General features: G+C 37.5%; 2 protein-coding genes across 5 annotated transcripts; both read right to left on the reverse strand.

The window, feature by feature from the left end:
* Positions 1 to 1,193: 1,193 nt before the first annotated feature.
* On the reverse strand, positions 1,194 to 14,443 carry LOC128532885 (TRPM8 channel-associated factor homolog). 3 transcript variants are annotated; one of them, XM_053507010.1, is made up of 11 exons: positions 14,040 to 14,443; positions 12,543 to 12,626; positions 11,308 to 11,373; positions 10,509 to 10,701; positions 8,491 to 9,168; positions 7,399 to 8,396; positions 5,631 to 5,725; positions 5,270 to 5,483; positions 2,541 to 2,780; positions 2,098 to 2,435; positions 1,194 to 1,823 (listed from the first exon to the last, which is right to left on the reverse strand). In XM_053507010.1, the coding sequence occupies exons 5-11, from the start codon at positions 9,108 to 9,110 to the stop codon at positions 1,581 to 1,583; spliced, it is 2,748 nt and encodes a 915-aa protein (XP_053362985.1). In that variant the 5' UTR covers positions 9,111 to 9,168; positions 10,509 to 10,701; positions 11,308 to 11,373; positions 12,543 to 12,626; positions 14,040 to 14,443; the 3' UTR covers positions 1,194 to 1,580. The 3 variants fall into 3 exon arrangements, with proteins under 3 accessions (XP_053362985.1, XP_053362986.1, XP_053362987.1); XM_053507011.1 differs by lacking the exon at positions 11,308 to 11,373; XM_053507012.1 differs by lacking the exons at positions 10,509 to 10,701; positions 11,308 to 11,373; positions 12,543 to 12,626; positions 14,040 to 14,443 and adding an exon at positions 9,682 to 10,483.
* A 2,210-nt stretch (positions 14,444 to 16,653) lies between these two features.
* On the reverse strand, positions 16,654 to 27,401 carry LOC128532884 (TRPM8 channel-associated factor homolog). 2 transcript variants are annotated; one of them, XM_053507009.1, is made up of 9 exons: positions 27,318 to 27,401; positions 26,591 to 26,652; positions 24,256 to 24,970; positions 23,161 to 24,161; positions 20,181 to 20,275; positions 19,810 to 20,023; positions 18,493 to 18,633; positions 18,050 to 18,387; positions 16,654 to 17,487 (listed from the first exon to the last, which is right to left on the reverse strand). In XM_053507009.1, the coding sequence occupies exons 3-9, from the start codon at positions 24,873 to 24,875 to the stop codon at positions 17,245 to 17,247; spliced, it is 2,652 nt and encodes an 883-aa protein (XP_053362984.1). In that variant the 5' UTR covers positions 24,876 to 24,970; positions 26,591 to 26,652; positions 27,318 to 27,401; the 3' UTR covers positions 16,654 to 17,244. The 2 variants fall into 2 exon arrangements, with proteins under 2 accessions (XP_053362984.1, XP_053362983.1); XM_053507008.1 differs by having other exon boundaries at positions 18,493 to 18,732.
* Between the last annotated feature and the right edge of the window lie 350 nt (positions 27,402 to 27,751).

Genomic DNA, 27,751 nt, shown 5'->3' on the forward strand with positions numbered 1-27,751 from the left:
GTGCTCAGAGAGGAGAAGTTTGGGATGATGGCTGTGAATTTAAAGTGTGTAATCTGGTGGTATTTTAGACAGATCAAGGTGAAGTATGTCTCTGTTTCTACTTTCTGTCGCACACAGTGTTACAGAGTCTCAGTTCAGGGTGTTTATTGGCTTTAGTGTGTCCTTTTCTAGTTTGTAAGTTGCGATCCAAACTCTCTATTTGTCAGAAGTAGAATATCTTTCAGCTTTTTGTCCTACATAAAGTATATTCAGCTAATTGGAATTCTCTGCTTAGTCTTAGTTTGGGATTAAATTGTATTGTTTCACCATTCAGTGTATGTTTTCTCTTTGTTTGAAATGTATTGTCTGGGTTTGGGTGTGTTTTGGTGTGTGCTTGGGTGTTGTCATGTGTTTAAGTCCTTGAGTAAGAGTGTGTGTCTTTTGGGTTTTGGTTCAGGTTGGAGTTGTTATTCAGGGTATGGGTGTCTTTGTGCAGCTGGTTAGTAAGCAGCGTTCTGTGCTGTAGGGAGTTCAGGTGAAAGTCATTTGGATGAATACAGCTGCTGTCTTTTTTTTTTTTAAACAAAGAAATCCCGTGCTCAGCACTGCAGGCATTAATCAGTTTCCAGAAGTGTTTTGCAGAATTCATTATGGAATTTGTCAGCAGGATTGCTGAATCACTTAAACCCCAGACTTAGGAGGTGTGAGACCACAGTGCTAACCAGTACAACACTGTACAGCCCCAGGTTTTTCCTCCTTTATAATGAACTTCACAAAAAAAACAAACTAAAAAGTCTATATATTTTTTAAAGCAAGCTTTACCTTATTAAATAATTGTCCAGCTATAGTCTAAGATCACCCTATACCCATGGAAAATGCAACCATATTATTACAAGTCGTGTAATTAGTGTTAAGTTAAACTCAAACTTAAAAGGCCATGTGTGTTTAAGCACAAAAAGTTTAGAATTGTAAATATATAATTACTGTAAATAAAACCATTCTAAATTATTGTTGTCCTGTTCCTCATATTAATTGGTAAATAAATATAAAACTAATTCAGTTACATAAAATGTAATTACTATTTTATTTAAATTTGTAATTAATATTTAGTTAACATCTGGTAATGAAATAAAATCCAAACCAAGACAGATAGAAAATATATATATTTTTAATTAAAATATACCCCAAATAAAGACACCTTGGTACATTCATGATAATTTAAGATTTATTTTATTTGCAAACAGCATAAAAAGCTCTGCAGGCTAATTCTATAGAATAGCCGTTACATTTATGGTAATGAACATATTCAAAAGGATTTTAATTATAATCAGTTTGTTTTAGGGCAATCTAATAAAATGACCTTTTTGTACTGTATATGTGCAACATGTTGTTTATATATGAAACTATATAAAATTATTTTCACTTGTATGTTAATATTTATTACCATTATATTCAGACCTACACTACTGCCACCAAAAAAAAAGAATAATAAATTCACTTCAAACCTTCAGCATTTGGCAATCATATATACTGAAACTGGGGCATTGAGCATACTAAGACATCAAGTTTTTTGAGAATAGTGATACAAGTATACTGGTACATCAAGCATACTGGGCCATAGGGTGGTCACTCCATGTGGGTAGACTATTAAGTGTTTCCTCAGTGCTTGGCTGAATGGGCCAACCCCAAGCTTTAAAAAAAGGAGCCAGATTCATGTTCACTGCCTTTGAGAATGTTTCAGCATACAAGTTCATCTTTTCATCTCTGTTGTTTGACACATTCTGCATGTTCTGATAGGCTGCAAAGACTTTCTTGAAAGCATCCCAGCCAAATTTATCTTGTAGCTGAAACAAAACAGGTTTATCGTAAAAATAAAACACATATTTTTCATCCAGTCACTGTATGAAAATCTTACTCAATTAAAAATCAAGTCCAGTGGGTTTATTATTTATTCCTTTATATTGCTTGTATACATTGGAAAGAACTGTTGCTCTGGTACACTGGTACATCAGTTAAAAAAAATAAAATAAAAAAGTCTACATAAAGTACTTTTGTACAATACTGTGAAGGGAGTGAAAGCAATATACAAATCAATATACAAAATGTGTAGTTCTTTACCTGCATGTATGTCTCCAGGGCTGTCCAAACACTCCAGGTGTCCAGATTCCTGCCTCCCTTAGCGTAACTCTCAGCTCGGCTCTTTCTGTTTTCTGGAGTCATGTTTGGATGAGCATTTGCCCTGTTCACCCCCAGCACCTCCTCATGCACATACACTGACCACAAGTTACAGGTACACTCGGTAGTATGTGGAGGGAACTCCCACGGAGAGCACTGCTGATTATGGCCTAATTCATGAATGGCTCCCCAAATACCCTGCGTACGAGCTGTCTCTGTGTTCACGAGCTCTGCGACAGAGGTGGAGTGAATCATTACAGGGTAGCCAGCATGCATGAAACCTGTTATGAAAAAACAGGGGATTAAGAAACTTTGTTAGTCTATTAGTCTCCATCTAAGCTGATTATAACAATATATTTGTGCCATTGACAAACTCCAGGACAAACCATGAGAGATCTGAACATCAGCGACAAAACGTTCCTTGCGGGGAAACTTGGCAGGTTTTGCAGCCAAGTCAGCCACACCCTTCATAATGGAATCCCAGAGAGCCGCCAACTCGTCAGGACGGTCCAGTTTACGTATGAAGTCTGAGTGTAGGGTAATGATTATATTTTCAAACTCAAGTTCTGCCCAAGGAGCCGGTGCATTACGGATATCATTCACCCAGTCTGCCACACTGGTTTGTCCTAACGGAGAAGAAATGTCAAGTTCACTTGTTTGGTTACACTAGAATGACTTGTGTTTTTCCAGCCTATGTTACTCAATTATTATTTGTCACAACACAATTGGTATTTTAACTGACAAACCAACAAAAAACATATACATAAACATTAATTGTTTAGAACATCCATGTAAGGCGGTTCTCAAAAGTGTGGGCGCGCCCCACTAGTTGCATTGAATGGGAGGGAGGTAGTGGAAAATAATAGGAAAGTACCTATTCTAATTCATGCTTTGCTTTATTGACAATAAAGATTGGACACTCGAAACTAAACAATCACACGCAAAGAAATAGATCATTAATACAAGTAAATTAAAATAACATCAGAGAAAAAGTGGAACCATAGTGCAACAATAACGGTTTAACATCGGCATTTTAATTGCAGAGGAACAATATATAAGGAAACATTCGGTATTATATATGTAATTGCATTTATTCCAATGTGTATGCTAATGTTTCTGTATTTTTGTTAAAAATTAATATTTTATCAGGCAGTACTAGTCTGGCATTTCTAGTTTCCAGTGCGGCAACAAAGTTGCTTTTTGATCCTTCAGGCGCTGAACAAAAGGAAAGATCAATATCGCTCTACGCTTTTTGTTGGTGTGCGGCATTTTGCGATGATTCTGAAATTATTCGTTGCACCGTAGAGAATAATGGTGTTTATGCTTTTAAACATGTATAATTTAAGGCGAATGTAGCCTAAAGACAATGTAAAGAGGAAATATAGGTGGGTATCTTATTTGCAGGTTTATTTACGCAGCTATTGAATTCGATATTGAGATGCGAATATTAAATTAACCTTACCTCGGACACAAACCGGGTCAGTAGCGTACTGTACGTAGTGAGCATAATAACGTCAATGGATGCAGTTGTTACATGGACCACAAAAAAAGCAGGTGATTTAGCACTATTAGCCTAATCAACCAAAAAGCCAGGCGAAAGGAAAACATGATGAAGCCTATGTTGCGCTTGGATTCATGGTGGGGATGGTGGGGGCAGAGGAGAGACCCGTGTGTGTTTTGTGTCTTAAACCGCTGACAGCAGACAGCATGAGACACAACAAAGTGGGAAGTCACTTAGAGACAACACACCCCAGTCACGTTAATAAGCCACTCGACTATTTTGAAAGAAAGCTCTAGATAAGTGACAAAGTAAGCCTGTTATAACAATTGCACGTGTATTTTATCTGTTTTGAACTTGGTGTTATTTGATCTTATTGGTTTAAAAATTGATATTTTAATAAATAATAAACTTGGCCATTTTTTGTTGACAAGTGGGGCTTAAAAATTCGCCCACCCTCTTAAGTGGGGAATGACAGAAAATGTTTGAGAACCACTGATGTAAGGGACCTATAGCTTAGGTTTCCACATAATAAAATACAATTTATATTCTAAAGGCAGCAATGTGATATTTGGTGAACCATGATAATTGGCTATAGTATGATACACTTTAGATTGATAAGGAAACAATTTATTATTTGATGATTTTGATGAATAATAGTCCTCTACAAAAGATATAAATGATTTTATTTGAATACAAGCGTTATAGGCAAAACACCTTACTAACCTAATTACAAATCAGTTATAAATCTTGAAGTATTTTTGAACATACCAGTTGTCTTTCCTTTATTCATGTTAATCACTTTATGATCAGTTTTAGTTAACATTAATTAATTACAATGGTTAAAATCAATTTAGATCATGATTGTTGCCTTGTTGATTCTCTGATTTTACTCTCTGATTTTAAAATTAATGCATCAATCTAATTCGTGTTACATTTCTGATTCGACACTGTATGATAGTAAGCCCTTAAAATGTGGATAGATAAATGAATAGATATTTGTTAGTACAGTGAAACCTCGGATTGCGAGTGTTCCGCAAGACGAGCAATGATTTTTAATAAATTTTGACTTGGAGAACAAACAAGTCTTGGTTTACGAGTACCGAGTATCATGTAGCATGCATGCGCTTCTTGTTTTGACGCTGAGCGTCATGTGACCACAACTGAGTCAATGTTTTTTCTCTCTCTTGCGCTGCGGAATTGTGGGTAAATACCTCCCCTGCTGGGTCTTAGTGAGCGTCTCTTACTGGTATAATCGACATCCGGGACGTGTGAACTGTTTACTATAACACTGTGACCATGTGTGTGTAAAAAACTGTGTGTGAAGTCTCATTAGAGAGGTTAAAGATCCATTTTCTCTTTCTGTATCAGCCTGCTCTTTGTGTCTGTGTGCGCACGCGTCATTAGACACCGTGCCCCCCCACACACACTTTCGCGCGCACACACACGCACACAAACACACACACACAGCACCTGCGCGCACAACTGAAAACACTTCTCTGTCAGAATTGTTTTTTACTTTTTTTTTTAAAGTGCAGTTGTTTTTCTAATCACGACTAAAAGGGCTAAAAAGGGCTATTAACAAACACCTGTTTCAGTAGTAGTCAATAAATTTACCAGATTTGTAGTATGGTGCTTTTACAGCTGTTTGCACAATCACCTCCACTCCATTCACTTTGCTCTTTGGTGGTGCAATTAGGTACATAAGGCCTCCCCACAAATTCCAGACCTGCACCATCTCACTGTCCAACGCACATCGCGTGTGCACCACAGGCGCACGTTTAAGACAGTCTGCATTGCCTAAGCAATCTGTTTGACATCCAATCTGCAGCTGTAGACATATTATGCAAACATGAGCTTTATATTATTTCTATGTATCCTGTAAATATATACTATGAATGTATTTGATGCAAAAATTAAATAGATGTATAATATTTTGGATAATATAATGAACAACATACTGAGTAAAAGTAATTACCTGCCAACCTTTGTCTTTGATTTCTTGAGGTACTGCGATGTAGGTCCTCATTCCAGGAGACAGGTACAGACCTGTGCTTATCCATTCTTCACAATCTGCAATAATTTTATATAAATGTTATACAGTCTAACCTCATCTGGTTAAAAATACCATTTACACATCATCATTTGGATTATAATGTAAGTACATTTATAGCAAAAACTATCTACAAAGATACAGAGGGTCAGACCTTGCTAGGTTAACTTTTTTTTCCCCCAGATACTAACATGGACACAGTAGTGTCCTGATAATGTAGTTTAGTGTGTGCTGAATAACCCTAAAGACTATTCCAAGATTAGCAGTTAGCACAGAGCAGTTGAAGGCGTTAGACTAAATAATTTGGGTCATTATTTTAAGCTCTACCTTCCTGTTGGACACACTTTCTTCTTCCGTGTTTTTTATTTATTTTATAACCCTAAGTCACCTGAACAGTCAGAAGGGAAATTATGTTAAAATGCTGTTTGTTGACTATGCTTCAGCTTTTAACATTATAATACCCTCCACATCAAGCTGGAGGACCTGGGACTCAGCCCACCTCTGTGTCAGTGGATCTCCAACTTACTGACTGGCAGACCACAGGCAGTATTGTTAGGCAGACTTGTCTCAGCCTCCCTTACCCTCACCACTGGAACCCCCAAGGCTGTGTCATGAGCCCGCTGCTGTACTCACTGTTAACATATGACTGCGTAGCTAATACCAACTTCACCACCATCAAGTTTACTGACGACACCGTTGTGGTGGGTCTAATTATTGACAACAATGAGAAGGCCTACCTAGAGGAGGGTAAAAACCTAAAGAACGGGTGCCAGAGAAAAAAACTACTCCTGAACGTCAACAAGACCAAGCAGTTGACGGAGGACAAATCAGAAGAGGAACTACCAGAGAGCACCTGGATGGGAAAGAATTTGTGACATTTCTTGCCTTGTTAATGTGCTTTAGACCATCACTTGTTTTGTCCAGAGGAAGGCTCGGTACAGGGTCAATAGCACTATTAGTGCTATTACAACTACTGTACAACTCCATATTATGGCAAGAAACACTGCTGTTCTGGAATAGTTCTTGCAAAAACAGTATTTTAAAGTGCATTTAAAAAACCTATCAAGCATCATGATAAACTTGGGTCTCATGAAGTTTATCGCAGGAAAGTAAGACCTTGCTCTGATTTCTACTGTGTAAGAAGCTATAGTATTTATGTTTAATGGTGAAGTTATGGGCATTACTGGGCAAGAATTGGGACTAAAAAATTGGGACTTAACAGCTTTGACTGATCAGGGAAACAAGGTGTCAGATTGCTCTAATGAGTCCAGTCCTATACCAGAGCGTATCAGGGTAAAACGGGAAGCACATGAACTTATATCCCCATAATGGCCACTGTACAAGCCTCTGGAGGCAGTGCCATAGTCAGAGGCTGCTTCAGTTGGTCAGGTGTAGGCTCAGCAACATTTCGGCCTGAATGTACCGAATGGAAAGGTCAAACTGTCATTGGAGTTTCTTATTCATTAATTGCCCAGCTAGTTTAAGCTGGTAAATGAAAACAAACAAAAAGAATGACACCCCCAGTCAGAACAGTTTATGTAAGAGTGAAAAGATAGAAACGGATATAGCTGATAGAGCTATAACTTTGACTTTATGTGGCAGATATTTTATGATTTAACTCAGCTTTATGCAAGCATATACTTATTTACAAACAAAAAGACAAAATAAATTTTTGTTAAAGCAGGAATCTTACCTGTGTCCACATTGAGCCGGATTCTCACATTGGACATTGTAGGCAGGTTGGGTATGTCGTTAATAATGAATGGCAGAAGTGCATCAGGATCTTTGCACACCTTGTACACCTCACTTCCCACATGAAGCAACATTTTATCTTTGTTACTCTGAGCAGGACATGTATGACACACCTGTGGAACTCCTGCTTCTTTCACCATATCTGTGATCAGTGCAACTGTTGAAGTATAGGAAGCGCTGTCATGAGCCTGCATGCGCAGATAATTTGCACAATCATTCCCCAGCTTCTGCAGACTTTCTTCTTCACGTTTGGTAAGATCCTGACCTTGGATGACATGGCTGGCAAAGCGCTGCAGCAAGTCACGGAAATGAAATGCCTGTGTACCATTGTCCCCATCTTCCGTTATTTGCTGGGCTTTATATAAACCTCCACCTATGGTGTTCCCCATGAGACACATTCCCATTTTATTGAGGATACGGTTCCCTGGGCAATCCGTCATCACGTTGCGATTGGGGTTACACTGTGCCCAATACCAAGCATGACCTCCTGTCATGAGACCTCCACCCTCAGCAACAAACTCCTGGATCTGGTGACACTGAGAATCATCATAGGAGGTACAGACAAAGACGCTTAGGTCTTCCCTAAATCCAGTGAATTGACAATTCAGTCCTGACTGGCTCAGAATACGATGGGCATCTTTAAGTTGAGGCATAATTCCAATAACCCCATTGCGCCCTTCATCAAGCCAGCGAATAGCATTGATCAAGAAGCTGGACAGTGAGTCACGACCAAAGTAACCTTCATGGCCGGCCACAATTATTCTCCCCTGTCCATAGTAGGCCCCAGCAATAAAGGCTCTACCACATGGGGTAAGTGCAATAGGAAAGGCTAAGGGTCCATGTGCCATCAATTCAGATGCTAAAGCGCCACCTTGAACATCAAACTCTGAAACACCTTGGAGTAGGAACTTTAGGTCATCTTTGAAGTCCTTACCAATCCTGGGAATAGGCCAACATTAATCAAGTAAGATATTTGGGAAATTTACAAAAACATTTTAAAAACAAAAGGCAAATTTACATTTACATTACTTACGACACTGCCAGCCAGCTTGATGGGATTTGCCTAGGTACAGGAAATTTGCCAACTTCCCCTGGAAGCTCTGAGAAATAGATTCCTGCCACACTGCATACTTTGTTGCCAGAGAAGCAGAGCAGTGTATTTTCTTCTGGGTGGGTTTGAGCCCAGTTCCAAGCCTGACCAGCAATAAGCAAGCCTCCCCCAGATTTCAGGAAGGCTACTAACTCTTTGGCACATGATTCAACACTGTAGGCATCGGTGACATAGACTGCTAAACCATCATTTTTGAAATCTCCTACCTCAGTTTTCATGGAGCTGTAGGATAAATTCACTGCAAGGGATTCAAGACCCTTTTGAATACCTACTGTTGTGCTTTTAGACTCAGTTGGCATAAGCCATGTCAAGGCATTCTCCACTAGGCTTGGAAACCTTGTTAAATACGTTTCATGTCCCAGCACTACTATACGTCCCTGGCCATAGCGAGATGCAGCCATTAGGACCTGACCTCTTGGATTCATGGAGAGTGGGAAGGCATGGCTGCCTATCAGCACAAGATCACTTGGCACAACATTCCCTTGGAAATCAAGCTCCTCAATCCCATTCATAAGAACACAGTAGTCCATCTCTCGTTCCATTGTGCTTAAATTTTTCTCTTTAAGAAAAGTAATCTTTGGTATTTCTGGCTTTCTCGTACTGTTGAAACAAAGGAAAAAAGACTTAAGCATGTTCATATAATGCAGGTCAGATTTTAACCAATCTCAAGGGTGTAACAATCACAAGACTTGGATTAATGAGTCAATTTAAACGGACAAACGAACGGTGTGTAAAATAAAATAAAAATTTTGTGTAAATAATTAGCTACCAAGTTAATTTCTCCGTAACTACTATATAATAGTGAAAATAATAATTTGCTACTTCATTATCATTAATGACTTAATGGTGAATCTGAACAAAGTTTGTCACATTTTAATCGAGGCTGCAAGATCAAATTGTATTAGAGCAGATTCGACAGTATTACCAAATAGTAAAAGCTATAAATCGAAATCGTATTGTAATTATACCCCTAGTAAGCCCATGATCTAAGTTACATCTAAAATTAAAAAGATAAAAATAACTTTTTGATACAAGAAACTATGCAGGACTAAATAAAAATACAATATAAAATGCTATGTACATGCAGAATGAGACTCAGGACTCTAAACTCACCTATAAGTAAAAAGGAGCAATGACTCAGGCTGCCTTTCCCAACTTTCAAAAACAGTGCTCTGACTATGTTAATGTGAGCATTAGTAAACCCGTTCTGGAAAAGCAAGGTCAGGGTACCAATAGAGCTAATTGTTTGTTTTGCCAGAAGCTGGGTGGAGTAATGGAAACTTCTCTCAACATCACCATTTATTACACGTTTTCCTCTTAAAGGTCCAGTAAGCAATGTACACTATTTTCAGCATTTCCATGAATTCTAAAATCAGACTAATGTAAGTGATCTAAAATCCCAAAGGGACTGGAGTATTTGGGTAAAATGATACATGGTACAAAACATATTTCCTCAACAATATTTGTTAAAGAATGTGGAAGAATGTTTTAATGAAATTATTTAATTTGAATCACTTTACAGATGTCACTCAACCTGTCCTTTAACTGCTCAGTATTCAGCCAATATTTTGTTGTTGTTGTTATTATTATTATTATTGCATAGCAAAAGGATATAAGGATATAAACTGGATACACTGCTCTTGTTCAAGTACATTAATCTTATCAAATAAGTACAGTTGTTTTAATTGCTGATCTTTGTGATACTGTGCAAATATTTGTTTTAAACATTCTGTCACACAGCATGTGATGAGTCATCGTGCTGCTGAGCTCATTAATGTTGCTGATGGTCGCTAAAAAAACTGGCTAACAAACCAATATTTCCAGTTTCAACTTAATTTCACATCAAACAAAAAACTTTGTATCATAAACACCACCCATCCTACATCACACTTGCAGTTAGCATAGGAGCGCTTGAATAACAAAATTTAAAGTTTGCCCACCTTATGAGGAATGAACAGCAGAGAGAGGTTGCAGATGAAGCGTCCTGCTCACAGGCCAGCCATGTATGTAGGTGGAGTATGAAGTTAAGAATGAATAGAATTATACCTTGCTATTCCGGGAGTGGGGAGGTGGAGTTTGAAACTATTAGGTATGGGTGAAACTATTTTGTTGTAAAGACCAAAGAAGTAAAACCTGTTGTGGTAGAGAGAGAAAACAATAAATTCTACAAAATGTTACAACGGATAGCCCTACATGTAGATCTACTTGCTTTACCACTGCTGTAGAGTAAAGAGTATATGGACTATATACATGTTAATATAGTTAATATATGTATTTAAACTCAACAAACAATAAAGGGCCAGATGTTCTACATTTAATATTTAGAAACAGATAAATAGAATACAAACACACAAAAAAAAGTTGTCACTGTCCAAAAACTTTTGAACCTGACTGTTTTATTATTATTATTATTATTATTTGGTAGCATCCAATTTTCTTTGCTCAAACGGGCACACATTGTGTGTTCTACAGTTTTACTTATTCCTCATGGCTATCAGTGAGTTTAAATATTTGGCCTAGCCTGTGTCTGTTTGTTTATGCTGAGATGACTTAATTTTAGATAAATTTTGAAAAAATGTGCTCCCAGAAGATTTTAAAGAAAAATTAGATGGAGTATAAGAACTAAGAAAACAGAGAAGTTTAAGAATATAGATCTAAAAATAATACTTCTTAGTAGTATTGCATGAATGGATGTGTGAGTGTATGTGCCTGTAGATTGCAAGAGTTTGAAACACTTACACCACTGATCGCTGGAATGACCAAGAGCCAACCACTGATTATCGAAATAGTTTAGCTTGAAAATACCTTAAGGTGAAAGAATAGAATATATAGTATTTATAAATTGTAGGTTGATTATTGCATTAAACATAATTGGATTAATTATATCAGTTGATTGCTAGACAATAGTTATAATGCATAAAATGCAGAATCATGCATGTCTAATTTCAAAATATCCTTGGAATTATACTATTAATAGGCTTATCAATAAACTGAAGGAGGTATAACCACAGTCAATGATGTCAAAGTAACATTATAAGTCTGTGTTTACAATATGAGTTTTTAATGTTGGGAAATTGTACATTAACTAGACTATATACTTTTATATTTATAAGAATATACTCATATAGCAATCCGAGCCCATTCCAGGACATTTGGGTAAAAGAAACTTTGGGGAAAAAACTAAAATACATTGTGAGCTTGCAATTATAACCAGTTATAAGCTTATGGTAGTAGTGTTATAGAGAATAGGGTCCATCCATGTGCCATCCGCTAATGGATACTCCCCACCCTGGAGATATATCTGTTGTTTCTGTGGCAGTTACTTAATTACCTAATTACGGGTTGCCAGTTTGACGTCTGATTGTATCAAAGCGCTTGGGGTAAAGGACCATGCTCAAGGCTAGAACTTGGGACCTCCTGATCAGCAGTTTAACACTCTAACCACCGAGCTCTATTCCCTTATTCAGAGCACAAAAATATGGTGAAGTATCAAAGTCAAAACTACATTACAGAGGCCCAAAGTGATCTTTATCTTGTGAGGATTTCGCATGTAAACAGCGGGGTAATTTTCATTTACAATGACAGTACAGTATATCTGGAACATGAAGGTCTTCACCACTTTATGTGAACAGTTTGTGCGCAAACTTGTTTAAAAGATTAAAAACACATACCTTTGAGACTTTAGCGGCTACATACTACATAGATTAATCATTAAAAATGATTAAATACTAATGCTGTTGATTACAGGGTGATCATAGACCTATAATATTTTCATAAGCAAATCGTCACAGAGCTAAAGACACACCTTGTTTCTGGATCCAGTTTAGCCATCACCTCATTATTATCAAAAAGGTTCTTTCAACTCTTACACAACTTATTTGTGTTAAACTGCGAAAAAGACCAATATGAGGTTCACAAGAAATCTATGCATTACATTGCTCAGGATAAGTCAGGTGCAGCAAAAGTAGACCTACTTCTCCACTATTGTACCAATCTGGATGCAGGTTTTCTCCGCTGTTTCTCGGTGGATCAGGGTGGGCCACTTTAACAAAGTCTGCCTGCAAAAATAAACAACCACAGGAAATATGGTTAATGAAGGTAATGCAGGTATTAATTTAACTTACTTTGCAGCATTTGACAGCATCCTATAGACTCTATATTTGCTTTTAATGTAAGGCCTTTGGATAGCAGTTATCATAGTACTTATAGTTTTTCTTACATTTTAAATTCATTACCACTGAAAAGTTTGGACACACCTTTCAATTACATGATTTTTTTTTTATTTTAATTTCTTTCTAAATAGTAAAACAAAGCTAAAGGCACCCGAAATATGCAATAATCCTCTAATGTCCTCTGAACAGTTGATATTGAGATGTGTCTGCTATTGATACTTTGTAAAGCCTACATAACGGCTCTAATCAGAGGTGCTGTGATTTTTGATGCTGGTAAATCTAAATGAACTTTTCCTCTGCAGCAGAGGTAAGTTTTGGTCATGCTTCCCTGCGATGGTCTTCATGAGAGCCAGTTTCATCATGGTGCTTGATGGATTTAGCAAATACACTTGAAAAAAACTGTTCTTGCAAGAACAATTCCAGATCAGCTGACTTATGTGTATTAAAATAACAATTACTTAAATTAAAAGTTACTTAATTATTTGTTAGTATTTAATTACCTAATGATATATGTGTCATTTTGTAGTTTTAAAATCTCCAGCATCATTCTGGAACGTAGAAAACTCAAAATATGTTATATCTGGCCATTAAAGCCTTTTTTTCTAATAAGCCTTATTAACAGGACATTGTTTTTTGAACATACAGCTGTTTAGTCCCAATCCTGTAAATTTCTTATCACATTGTGAGAGTATGGAAATGCTCTTTCACTACTAAACATAAATGTGGCTTTTACTGTTACCATGCAACCTCACCAAGAATGGAGATCACTTAAACACATATTGTTGTTGTTGTTGTTTTAAACCACATTTCTTCCAAAAAGTCAACACTATCCTTCCAGGTTTGGTTAATGTGTTGAAGGGTTCTTAACCCAGTTACAGCCATTTGAAATCTACTTACAGTAGTTGTTTTCTTTGCATGATGCACAGTGTAAATATGTATGTATGTATGTATGTATGTAAATAAGAGAGTGTTTAGGACATCCGGATACTTTGAAAAGATGTTTGCTCTGGCAGGTACTGGATAAAACCCTCCGGCAGACCCAGAACCTGCTTGAGAGATTCAGTTTTCTCTGGGAGCCTGTAACCAACATGACCCCTGTCTAGACACCAAATGAATGAATAATTACTCAACTTGTTCTGTTACATACAACCTTGTGTGTTCATAAACAAGGTGAAAATAAAAGCAGGTGGGACTGACAAACAGGACAAACTGCTCAACAGGTGTATCTACATCTATGATATCCCTACAGGATTATCCACATGGTAGACCTGACAGTGCAGATGCAGGTAGTTCACATACCACATTTTGTTGAAACAGGTCCAGCCTGCTCACAGCTTTAACGTTGAAAGCAGCTCCAACTGGTGACCAGGTGGTGACATTTCTCCTCCAGAGCTTTAAAGCAACTTTGTGCCTTAACACTCTCAGGAACAGCGCTTTAGAAGCAGACATGGCTAAACACTTAACTTACACACTGACATGCACTAACACTCACTAGCGTGCATGGGAAGCTAGCCTGCTGTATACCTGGATAGAAACATGTATAACATTCACGTTATCTTTATAACTTCTCCTTAGTTTAATCGCTTTGTTTGACATTTAACATTAATTCGAATATCTAAGGTCACCACTTTTGGTGGTTAATAATCTCATTAGTAAAGTAAAGTTTACGCATACGGGTTTCAGATAGACAGAAGACCTCTCGACTGAATCCCAAACCGCTCGTCAATAGACATAAAGTGCACTACGTAGGGAACTACAAGTCTTTGTTTTAAACGCGATTTAAAGTGCGCTACTATAGGGAGGACCAAGCGCTCTAGGAGACCGTCATCACGTCTTCTTCGTATATTTTAAAAAGTGAAAAATATTGCGCCACCTAACGCCACCCCCGGGCAACAGCAACTTCTCCGTCGGGATTATTGATTTGAGAAGAGAAGTGCGCCGCGCTTGGTTGATCACTTATCCGTGGTTTCTATTTATTGTGCTTTATTGGTTTGACTATTATTATCAAATCATTCATTTATTCATCTTCTATACCACTTATCCTGTCCTCCTTTGGGAACGAGGTGGGGTACACCATGGACAGGGTGCCAATCCAATATTAAATTATAAGGAATAAAAATACATGTATGAGGAAAAACGTAGGTAATAATAATTATTATTAGAATAGTTGTTAAACTGGATTAGATTAGATTAGATTAGATTAGATTAGATTAGAAGGGGTCGTGGTTTAATTCCTCCCACAGGCCAAAGACATGCAGATTAGGCTGACTGACATTCCCCAAATGCCCATTGTGTGTGTAAATGTGTATATGTGTGTGCCCTTTGATACAGTAGATTGGCACCCTGTCTGGGGTGTACCCCACCTTGTGCCCTAGGATAGGCTCCAGGCCCCTGTGCCCCTGTATACAGGATAAAGTGGGTGTAGATGATAAGTGAGTCAGTTATTTAATTAGGAGCTAATGATCATACAGCATGGTCCCCTAAACCACAGCTCAGTTTCTGCTCAGTTCTCAGAGAGGAGAAGTTTGGGATGTTGGCTGTGATTTACAGAAATAGTCCTGTATAGGGTGAGGTGTACCTCTGTGTCTACTTCCTGTAGCTCACAGTCCTACACAGTCTTTTTCTTGTGTGTCGTCCTTTTTTAAAGTTTTTTTTTTTCTTTTCAGATATGCAGCTAATTTTGATATCTCTGTTTGGTGTCTTTAGTTTGCATTGGGATTTAATTTAGTTTTTTTACTGTTTAGTGTATGTCTTCTGTTTGTTTGAAATGTATTCAGTCTGGAATTAGAGGCGTTTCAGTGTTTGTTTGGGTGTGTTTGTGTGCTTGGATAGTGTCATTTGTTTAAGGGTGTCCCTGGTTGAGAGTGTTTGTATGTTTGGGTGTGTGCTTGAGTAAGAGTGTGTGTGTCGGTTGGTTTTTGATTCAGGTTGGAGAATTGTGCTGCTATCTGCCTCAGGGGATCGGTGCATTTGTGCAGCTGGGAAGTGAGCAGCGCTCTGTCCTTTACAGAGTTCAGGTGAAAGTTGTTTAAATGAAGACAATTTTGCTACTCTCTTTTTTTTTATTTTTAAGCAGAGAGGAGAAATCCTATGCTCGCCTCTGCAGGCAATGTTGGGTGAGTTACAGGGAGATTTTAGAAAGGTTTTGCAGAATTCATTTCGGAATTTTTCAGCAGGATTGCTCAATCATTCATTCTCTATACTGCTTATCCTGCTCAAGGTTGCAGGACGCCTGGAGCCTATACCAGCTGACTCGGGGCACTGGAAAGGGTATACCCTGGGAGTAGTGCCAGTGTAGCACAAACATTACACACTACAGGCAAGTTGGAATATCTGTCTGTCTTTGGACTGTGGGAGGACAATAGAGTTCCAGGAGAAAACCCACCAAGCACGGGGAAGAACATGCAAACCAAACACACAGACGCAAACTTTTAAACCTGGAAATGCGAGGCTACTGTGCCAACCACTACACCACAGTGCCACATTATAGCCTGTGAAGTCTATTAAAATTTAAAAAGCAAGCTTTACTATTGATTTATTGATTGTCCAGCTAAAGATCACCTCCAAATGCAGGGTAAATGCACCCATATTAATACTAATAGGATGCAGAAGGTGTTATGTTGTGCTCACACTAAGAGGAGTACAGAATATGCCCCCCCCATACGAATATTTTAGAATTGTAACTATATAAAACAGCTTTAAATTATCCTGTTTCTCTGTTCTTCATGTCAATTTTTAAATAAAATACAAAAAATACATAAACATTTATGTAGTTAATATTTGATAATTAAATAAAATACAAACCAAGGAAATCTTTTTATAATTAAAATATACCCCCAAAAAAGACACCTTGGGATACACATTATATTTAAGGATTTGTTTTATTTGCAAACAGCATAAAAAAGCTCTGCAGGCTGGTTATATATAAAAGCTGTTACATTTATGTGTAATTAACATATTCAGGTCCAAATGGAGAATATCTGTAAGAATAATGAGATTATACTCAGTTTTAGAACAATTTAATAATTGGCCATTTACGTATATCTGCATCATGTTGTTTATATTCACCTTTGAAAACGTATGTTAATATTTATCACCATTATATTTACACCCAGGCCACCACTAAAAGAAAAAAAAAGGTTTCAGGATTATACAATTGTGTATACTGAGACTGGGGCATACTAGTACTTGTGAATAAAGCACATTGGAACTGGGATATAAACCATACTTCAATCATACTGGGACATCAAGGATACTAGGACTAAGGTACCAATCATACATCAAGCATACTGGGATGTTAAGCAACCTGCGACAGGGGCATCAAGCATACTGGGAATAAGATATTAAGCATACTGCGAATAGGCCATTAGGCATACTGGAAAAGGGACATTAAGCATACTAGGACTATGGCATTAAGCATAATGAGAATAAGGCATTAGGCATAATAGGACTATGAAATCAACCCTACCAAGACTCAAGAGAGTCTGGGACTGAGACTGGGGAATTAGGCATACTGGGCCATAGGATGGTCACTCCACTTAGGCAGGCTTTTGAGGGTTTCCTCAGTGCTGGGCTGAATGGGCCAACCCCAAGCTTTAAGGAAAGGAGCCAGATTCATGTTCACTGCCTTTGAGAATGTTTCAGCATACAAGTTCATCTTTCCATCTCTGTCGTTTGGCACATTCTGCATGTTCTGATAGGCTGCAAAGACTTTCTTGAAAGCATTCCAGCCAAATTTACCTTGTAGCTGAAACAAAACAGGTGTATGGTAAGAAAGGGGAGGAGTGGAAAACATCCCAAAAATGCAAATTTTTATCCAGCTACTGTTTTAAAACTTAGTACTTTTAAGGGTTGAATGAAAATATATATGAAATATGCATATATTTAAATGACAACATTTATGAAGTTTTGTTTTTTTTATAAGTTTTTGTGCCAGTGCACATTTCTTAGGACGAAACTTAGGCGCACATCCAATACTAAATAAGATGCAAAAATGCATCTGAACAAACCACAAGACTTCTGGAACAATGCCCTATAGACAGATGAGACCAAAGTGATTGACTTTAATGTCCAGCACCTTTATTTTAAACTTACTGTCTATTCTTCCATAATTATGCAATTAATTCAGGAACTAGAATTGTAAATACAGAATTAGCAATACCCTTTCACCAAATTACTTCACATTTATCATTTATTTGCACTTTGTATTTAGTAACACAAATATATATATATATATATATATATATATATATATATATATATATATATATATATATACAGTATATAAAAAAAAATGTGTAGCTGTTTACCTGCATGTATGTTTCCAGGGCTGTCCACATCCTCCATTTGTCCAGATTCCTGCCTCCCTTAGCATAATCCTCAGCACGGCTCTTTCTTTTTTCTGGAGTCATGTTTGGATGAGCCTTTGCCCTGTTTACCCCCAGCACCTCCTCATGCACATACACTGACCACAAGTTACAGGTACACTCGGTAGTATGTGGAGGAAACTCCCATGGAGAGCACTGCTGATTATGGCCTAATTCATGAATGGCTCCCCAAATACCCTGCGTACGAGCTGCCTCTGGGTTCAGGAGCTCTTCGACAGAGGTGGTGTGAATCATTATAGGGTAGCCAGCATGCATGAAACCTGTTACGAAAGGACAGGGGATTGAGAAACTTTGTTTGTCAGTTATTCTGCATCTAAGCAGCATGAGTTAATATAGTTGTGCTTTTGACAAATTCCATATCAAACCTGCAGAGATCTGAACATCGGCGACAAAACGTTCCTTGCGGGGAAACTTGGCAGATTTTGCAGCCAAATCAGCCACACCCTTCATGATGGAATCCCAGAGAGCTGCTACCTCATCAGGACGGTCCAGTTTACGTATGAAGTCTGAGTGTAGGGTAATGATTACATTTTCAAACTCAAGTTCTGCCCAAGGAGCCGGTGCATTACGGATCCCCTTCACCCAGTCTGCTACACTGGTTTGTCCTTATGGAGAAGAAATGTCAAGTTCACTTGTTTGGTTACAGTATAATAAGTTGTGGTTTGCCAGAATAGGTTGCTCGGTCATTTATAATGTGTTAGTCAAATACTTTATAGAAATGTAAGCATTTTATGCTTGACAACCCAGTTGGCATTTTCACTGACTGACTAACTTGAAACATATAGTGAAACTTTGGATTGCGAGTATAATTTGTTCTGGAAGTGTGCTTGTATATCAAAGCATTTATATATCAAAGTGATTTTCCCCATAAGAAATAATGGAAACTTTGACAATTCATTCCACAACCCAAAAATATTATTATAATATTAATTAATACAAAATATAAAGTAAAAATAAAACTAATTTACCTGCAACTTATATTTGAAAAGAACTGTGGCTGTAGTGATTGAGACCAGAGGTGGGGGTAGGGGCTACTTTACTACAATTAGTTCTGACTGAGAAATCTGACTGGACATGATTGGTGATAATGGACAGTAACACCACTGGGTTCTTTAACTATGTGCATCACTCCACATCCCAGTTGTTCCACAAGCATTAATGACACTAACTGTTAGTCAGAGCATCAGTGAAAGTAGGTTTGAATAGAGAGCAGTACTGAAAAGAGTGCAGTTACCTGCCAGAATGCACACATTAAAAGCCAGTCACTGGCACATTTAAGAAAAAAAAAAACACATCTTATAATGTTGTCATTTTAAACAACACTTTTTCTACTTAATAATTGGTTCTAAGGCATTCTAAAATGTCTTGTGTTGTTTTATTTATTTATGCCTAACCGGAAAAAGTGGAAAAATAAAGAGAAACTTACAAGATTGTCTGCCTCCTCCAAATTTTATTCTATGTAATGCATATATTATTATATCTTAATAAGTGCTTAAAATGTCCATCAATTTGCTGTGATAGTAAAAAGTTACTTATTTCAGCTTTGCTGCCAAAGTTTCTTGTATTGTTTTTGGGATCACCACCAGTTAATGTAAGGATCAGCTAAAAATGGTTATTAGCAAACACCTGTTTTAGTATTAGTCAGTGCTGGTGTTAAGGATGTGAGTAACAATTGAATTTACCAGATTTGTAGTATGGTGCTTTTATGGCTGTTTGTACAACAACCTCCACCCCATTCACTTTGCTCTTTGGTGGTGCAATCAGGTATATAAGGCCTCCCCACAAATTCCTGACCAGCAGCTTCTCACTGTCCAACGCACATCGCATGTGCACCACAGGAGCACGTTTCAGAAGGTCTGCCTCACCCAAGCAATCTGTCTGACATCCAATCTGCAGCTGTAGATATACAGTATCGTGCAAACATGAGCTTTACATTATCTCTACTTTTTCTGCAAATATATAATGTGAGCACCTCCCCAATTCCTGCAAAATTTTAAAACATGTTAGAGTTTTGAGTAATATACTGAACAACATACTGAGTAAAAGTAATTACCTGCCAACCTTTGTCTTTGATTTCTTGAGGTACTGTGATGTAGGTCCTCATTCCAGGAGACAGGTACAGACCTGTGCTTATCCATTCCTCACAATCTGCAATAGTTTTATATGAATGTTATACAGTCTCATCTGGGTAAAAATACAATTTACACATTATCACATGTAAGTACATTCATAGCTGAAACTATCCACAAGGATACAGAGGGTCAGACCTTGGTATGTTTTTTTTATCTCTAGATGCCAACAGAAACACAGAAACAATAGTGTCCTGATAATGTAGGCTAGTGTACTATGCTGAAGAATCGTAAAGACCATTCCAAGATAAGCAGTTAGCACAGAGCAGTTAAAGGTGTTTCTAGTGTCCCTAAGACACCTGGACACTAGGAAGGGGAATTATGTTTGTTGACTATGCTTCAGCTTTTAACATAGACACCTTTTAATCTCCACACTCACCACCAAGCTGGAGAACCTGGGACTCAGCCCACCTCTGTGTCAGTGGATCTCCACCTTCCTTACTGGCAGACTACAGGCAGTATGGTTGGGCAGACATGTCTCAGCCTTCCTCACCCTCAGCACTAGAGCCCCCAGGGTTGTGTCATGAGCCCCCTGCTGTACTTATTGTAAACGTATGACTGCATCACTTATAGCAACTCCAGCGCCATCACTAATTGTTAATTAAAAACCTTGAGAACTGGTGGAGAATGAACAACCTCCTTATGTATGTCATGAAGGCAAAGGAGTTGATAGAGGACAAAGCAGGAGAGAAACTACAGTACCAGAGAGCATCCGCATGAGAAACACCACAACCTGGTTCAGCACATCATCCACACTGAGCTCCCTAACCTGCACCCAATCTACAGTAAACGTTGCTGGAAGATAGTGAAGGACTTTAGACCCCAACATTGAACTGTTCTCTCTGCCTTGTCCAGGAAAGCACTTCTGCTCCATAAAGGCCAAGATATAACCAGGACAACCAGGCCCAAATTGATTGGCACACATTCTACATTCTGGCTAACACATCAGAAACATGATTTACACATTGTTGCACATTACGCATGTTGCACATTTCTTGTTTGCACACTGCACATAAATTGAAAACTAACTTGCACTTTAGGCCCTGAGACACACATCCCATATCATTTCATACTGTACTTCCAAGTTCAAGTCATACTGCTGCTATAATACACTATATCTTTTATACTTTTATACTTTTATATTTTTATGCTTCACATTTACACTTTCATAGGGGTATTGGTGACTCAGTGGTATGTTTATCGCCTGCCATGCGGAAGGCCCGGATTCAGGCTCACCCAATGCTAGTCCCAAGCCCAGATAAACCTTGAGGGTTGTGTCAGGAACGAAATCTGACCTAAAAAAGTTGTGTGCGGATCAGATGGTAAACAAAAACAGTGTACATTTTCATTTTGTTATTTTTGTTCTTGTGTAATTTATTTATTTATTTATTTAATTATATAACAATTAATATTTTAATTATAATTAATTTTATACCTTAAATGTTTATTTTGTGATTCGCATCATTGATTTGGCAAATGTTTTTACATTGGATGCCCTTCCTGACACAACCCTCTGCATTTATCCAGACTTAGGACTGGCACAAGAAGACAGTGCCCCCCGTGGTTACATTTTATTGCAAATCCTATCTTTAGTTTAATTGAATTTTATTAAATTTATCATGTCATACTGTGTATCATTGTGTATGACACAAATAAAATTAGAATTTTTGTTATTTTTAACATAGTACATTAATAGTGTAGACATGTAAAATATAAAACAGCATGTATGGAATTATGTAGTAAACCCAAAAAATTGTTAAACACCCCAAAATATGTTTTATCTAGCTTTGATGACAGCTTGGCACTCTCATGGCATTCTCTCATCAGATTCATGAGTCATCTGGAATGGTTTTCAGTTTACAGGTTTGCTTTTGTCAAGAGTTAATTTGTGACATTTGTCTTGCCTTCTTAATGTGCTTTAGACCATCAGTCGTCTTGTGCAGAGTAAGGTTGGGTTCAGGGTCAATAGCACTATTAATGCTACTACAACTACTGTACATCCACACTTTATGGCAAAAAACACAGCTGTTCTGGAATAGTTCTTGCAAGAAACAGCCCCATTATGAAGTTTTCTTCATGGCTCTCATGAAGACCATCCCAGGAAAGCAAGATCAAGATAAAGACCCTTAAACGGTGGAGCTTCTTAAACCATAGAAATCAGATCTGTGTTTAATAGTGGAATTATGTGCATTAACTGGGCAAGAACTGGCACTAAAAGATTTATACATGATTGCCATAAACAGCTGCAATTAATCAGGAAAAAAAGGTATCAGATTGCATTGTCCAGTCCTATACCAGAGCATATCAAGGTAAGAAGGGAAGCACATGAAGTAATACTCCCATTATGCATAGTGGCCACTGTACAAGCCTCTGGAGGCAGTGCTGCAGTCAGGGGTTGCTTCAGTTGGTCAGGTCTAGGCTCAGCAACGTGATGTGGCAATAAAATGAAGCTAGCTAATGACCTGAATGTACTGAATGAACAGGTTATACCCTCAGTGGAGTTTCTTATTCTCTGATGGTACCAATAATTTAAGCTGGTAAAATAAATAAATAAATAAATAAATAAATAAAACATTGCCAATCGAGTCAGAACAGTTTATGTAAGACTGGAAAGATAAGAACAGAGGTTTGAAGTTAGCAACTTATAGACCTATAACTTTTATTATAACCTTATGTGGCACATATTTAACAATTCAATAAAAATTGACCTGTGTCCTGCGTTTAACATTAGACACTGCAGCAAGGTATTTTTTAGAAGGTAAACAATGTAGTCAGACTTTAGCTTTGGCTAGCTGTTGTAAAACCTAAAAACTCAGATTTCTGCAAGCATATACTCAATTACAACTCAAAAGACAAAAGTTAATTTTTAAAAAGTTTAATTTTTAAAGAAAAGAGAATCTTTACCCGATGTGTCCACATTGATCCGAATTATCACATTGGATACTTTAGGCAGGTTGGGTATGTTGTTAATGATGAATGGCAGAAGTGCATCTGGATCTTTGCACACCTTGTACACCTCACTTCCCACATGAAGCAGCATTTTATCTTTGTTACTCTGAGCAGGACATGTATGACACACCTGTGGAACACCTGCTTCTTTCACCATATCTGTGATCAGTGCAACTGTTGAAGTATAGGAAGCGCTGTCATGAGCCTGCATGCGCAGATAATTTGCACAATCATTTCCCAGCTTCTGCAGACATTCCTCTTCAAGTTTGGTAAGATCCTGACCTTGGATGACATGGCTGGCAAAGCGCTTCAGCAAGTCACAAAAATGGTATGCCTGTGTACCGCTGTCCCCATCTTTTGTTATTTGCTGGGCTTTATATAAGCCTCCACCTATGGTGTTCTCTATGAGACACAGTCCCATTTTGTTGATTATATGGTTTCCTGGGCAATCCATCATCACATTATGATTGGGGTTACACTGTGCCCAGTGCCAAGCATGACCTCCTGTCATAAGACCTCCACCCTCAGCAACAAACTCCTGGATCTTTTGACACTGAGAATCATCGTAGGAAGTACAGACAAAGACGCTTAGGTCTTCTCTAAATCCGGTGAATTGACAATTCAGTCCTGACTGGCTTAAAATACGATGGGCATCTTTAAGTTGAGGCATAATTCCAATAACCCCATTGCGCCCTTCATCAAGCCAGCGAATAGCATTGATCAAGAAGCTGGACAGTGAGTCACGACCAAAGTAACCTTCATGGCCGGCCACAATTATTCTCCCCTGTCCATAGTAGGCCCCAGCAATAAAGGCTCTACCACATGGGGTAAGTGCAATAGGAAAGGCTAAGGGTCCATGTGCCATCAATTCAGATGCTAAAGCGCCACCTTGAACATCAAACATTGAAACACCTTGGAGTAGGAACTTTAGGTCATCTTTGAAGTCCTTACCAATCCTGTGAATAGGCCAACATTAATCAAGTGAGATATTTGAGAAAATTACAAAAACATTTTAAAAACAAAAGGCAAATTTACATTTACATTACTTACGACACGGCCAGCCAGCTTGAGGGAATTTGCCTGGGCACAGAAAATTTGCCAACTTTTCCTGGAAGCTCTGAGAAATAGATTCCTGCCACACTGCACACTTTGTTGCCAGGGAAGCAGAGCAGTGTATTTTCTCCTGGATGGGTTTGAGCCCAGTTCCAAGCCTGACCAGCAATAAGCAAGCCTCCCCCAGATTTAAGGAAGGCTACTAACTCTTTGGCACATGATTCAACCCTGTAGGCATCAGTGACATAGACTGCTAAACCATCATTTTTGAAATCTCCCACCTCAGTTTTTATAGAGAGGGAGGATAAATTCACTGCAAGGGATCTGAGATTTTTTTGAATACCTACTGTTTTGTTTTTAGACTCAGATGTAATAAGCCATGTCAAGGCATTCTTTACTAGGTTTGGGAAACTTGTTAAATACATCTCATGTCCCAGCACTACTATACGTCCCTGGCCATAGCAAGATGCAGCCATTAGGACCTGACCTCTTGGGTTCATAAAGAGTGGAAAGGCATGGCTGCCTATTAGCACAAGATTACTTGGCACAGCATTCCCTTGGAAATCAAGCTCTTCAATCCCCTTCATAAGAACACAGTAGTCCAGCTCTCGTTCCATTGTATATATGTTTTTTGTTTTTTTTGGGGGGGGAGGAGAGAATGGTTAATCTTCGTTATTTCTTGCCTGAGGTAAAAATTAGGGCTTTTGACGTACTGTTGAAAGAAAGCAAAAAGACTTGTTCATATAATGCATGTCAGATCACGACCAACCTTACAGTATGCAGCAGTCTAAATACAGTTAAATCCTGGATTGCAAGCAAATTCGTTCCAGGAAGCGTGCTTGTATGTCAAAACACTCGTATATTAATAGGAATTCCTTCATAAGAAATAATAGAAATTCTGATGATTCGTTCCACAACCCAAAAATATAAATATTAAAATAATTAATACAAAATATAAAATAAAAATAAAACACATTAACCTGCACTTTACCTTTGATAAGCATTGTGGCTGAAGTAAGACGAGAAGGGAGAGAAGGACAACTTTCACGCACACGCACAAATACACACGCACGCACAAACACACATGCACACACTAACAGAATCGCTGCTCTGTTGGAAAACATCTGTAATAAGGGACCTTTCTAATGACACTTGCTTTTTTCTACTTTTGAGGATTTAGCGGAAATGTGACGTTACATTGACGTTGAACAGATTCATCTTCTGCACTGCAACTGCCTTTTTAACCATATTTTTTCACGAAGGCCATTGTTGCAGTACAGTTACTAAAGAACTGTCTCTACACTTGACCACCAAATAAAAAAAATGCTTTACGTGCGCACACACATGGTCACAATGTTATAGTTAATAGTACACGCACACAAGGATGTTGACTATACATGAGACGAGCATGGGAGATGGTTGACTTGCATTGGCTAAGTTATGATCACTTGACGCACGGCAGACAAAGCGCATGCGCACTATTCATATATCAAGACCTTATTAGTATTATTATTATTTTTTTAATGGGTAAATAAATTGTGTGTAAAATATAATCCACATTTATGAACAGATGTGTGACTGTAACTCTGATACTTTAAATATTAATTTGCAACTTTAGCAACATTCTTGACTTAATGCTGAACCAAACCCAGAATGTGAACAAGGTTTGTCACAATTCATTTCGGGGCTGCAGAATTAAATTGTATTAGAACAGATTATTAGAACTGTATTACCAAATATAAAAAATTACAAAGCAAAATCGTATTGCAATTATCTAGTAATTCGTTAATATACAGTGAAACTTTACTTAAAAAAAAATATATATATAGGAAACTATGCAGGACTGAATAGAAAAACAATATAAAACACTATGAATCAGTACTATCAACTCACAAAGAAGTAAAAAGGAGCATTGACACAGAAGCCAAGGGCAGTGCTCTGACTGTGTGAGCATGAGTTCTGCAAGCGCAAAATTAGAGCACCTACAGAAATATTTGTTCTGCCAGAAGCTAGTTAGGATAAGCAAAATTTCTCTTATATATATTACTATATATTACACATTGTCACTTTAAAGGTCAAGTTAGCAATGTAGACTATTTTAATCAACATTTCAGTGAATGCCAAAACCAGACTGCTGTAAGTATTCTAAGTAACTATTGTATTTCTGTATTAACTTGTCATAAAATGTGATATAATTTTCATCTAGGGCAAGGATACTGACAAATATAATGTGCCTAAAATTATCACACAAAAGATCTGATCTTTTTTGAACACGCTCATTCAACATTTAAAATGGTAATAGAAAAAGTAAGTGAAGCCATGGAATAAATACCTGGTTTATCCCACCTTGGCAGCAATAACCAACCAGACGCTTCCTGTAGCTGTGGATCAAACCTGCACATTGTTTAAAAGAAATTTTCAAGTCAAGTCAAGTAGGCTTTTGTTACCCGAGGACTAGGGTGATACATACATACCACATACTGTAAATGAAAAGAACTAACTAGCTAATTAAGACACCTACTGTAATTAGATGACTAGCTAAGACAAATAAAATTGCCACCATAAATTAACAAAACTATCTAAGTACCATAAAAAAGACAACAAAAGACAACATAATGTGTACATGCAATGTGCAAATACAATGTACTGTACTGTGATATACTATGAGAGTTGAGGTTGAGTTATTTGAATCAATATTTCAGTAAATGTTAAATTCAGACTGCTGTAAGTATTCCAGGTATATGGACTTGTTCGAGTATTTGGAGAAAATGGTACATGGCAGAAAATCTGTTTGTGCAATAATGTTTGTAATAAATATGGGAGAATTTTTTTAATTTAATGATTTTACTCAGCCAGTCGTTTTATTGTTGTGTTCAGTATTTAGCCAATAAGTACAATAAATTAACATTTGATCAATTTGAAAAGTTTATATTATTATTATTATTATTATTAATAATAATAATAATAATAATAATAATAATAATAGAAACAGAATACATAAAACGCCATGCATTAGGAAGCACTAAGCTCAGGGTCAACCTAATTTAAAGTTAACTCACCTTAAGAGGAATGAGCAGCAGAGAAACGTTACTGATCACACTATAAGCAATCAAGAAAATGAGTAAGACAAAACAATAATCAGCTCTTAAACAGAACCACAAAGAATCACATACATGGTTACGTGCTCATAAATAAAAGCCAGCTATGTGTGTAGGTGGAGCTTGCGATGAAGAATGAATAGAATTATGTAAAAATGATATACCTTGCTCTTCTGGGGAGGTGGTGGTTGAGACTATTATGTATGAGTGAAACTATTTTACTGTTAAGACCAGAGGGGTGAAATATGTTGTGGTAAAAAGAGAAAAAAGTATTCTACAAAATGATACAAAGAATGCCCATACATGTAGATCTTTTTAAAATTACAGTAAAGCGTGCATAGACTATGTACTTGTTGATGTCAGTACAGTTATTCAAACCCAATAAACAATGCAAT

This window comes from Clarias gariepinus, chromosome 11, assembly GCF_024256425.1.
Source record: "Clarias gariepinus isolate MV-2021 ecotype Netherlands chromosome 11, CGAR_prim_01v2, whole genome shotgun sequence".
Classification (NCBI taxonomy): Eukaryota; Metazoa; Chordata; class Actinopteri; order Siluriformes; family Clariidae; genus Clarias; species Clarias gariepinus.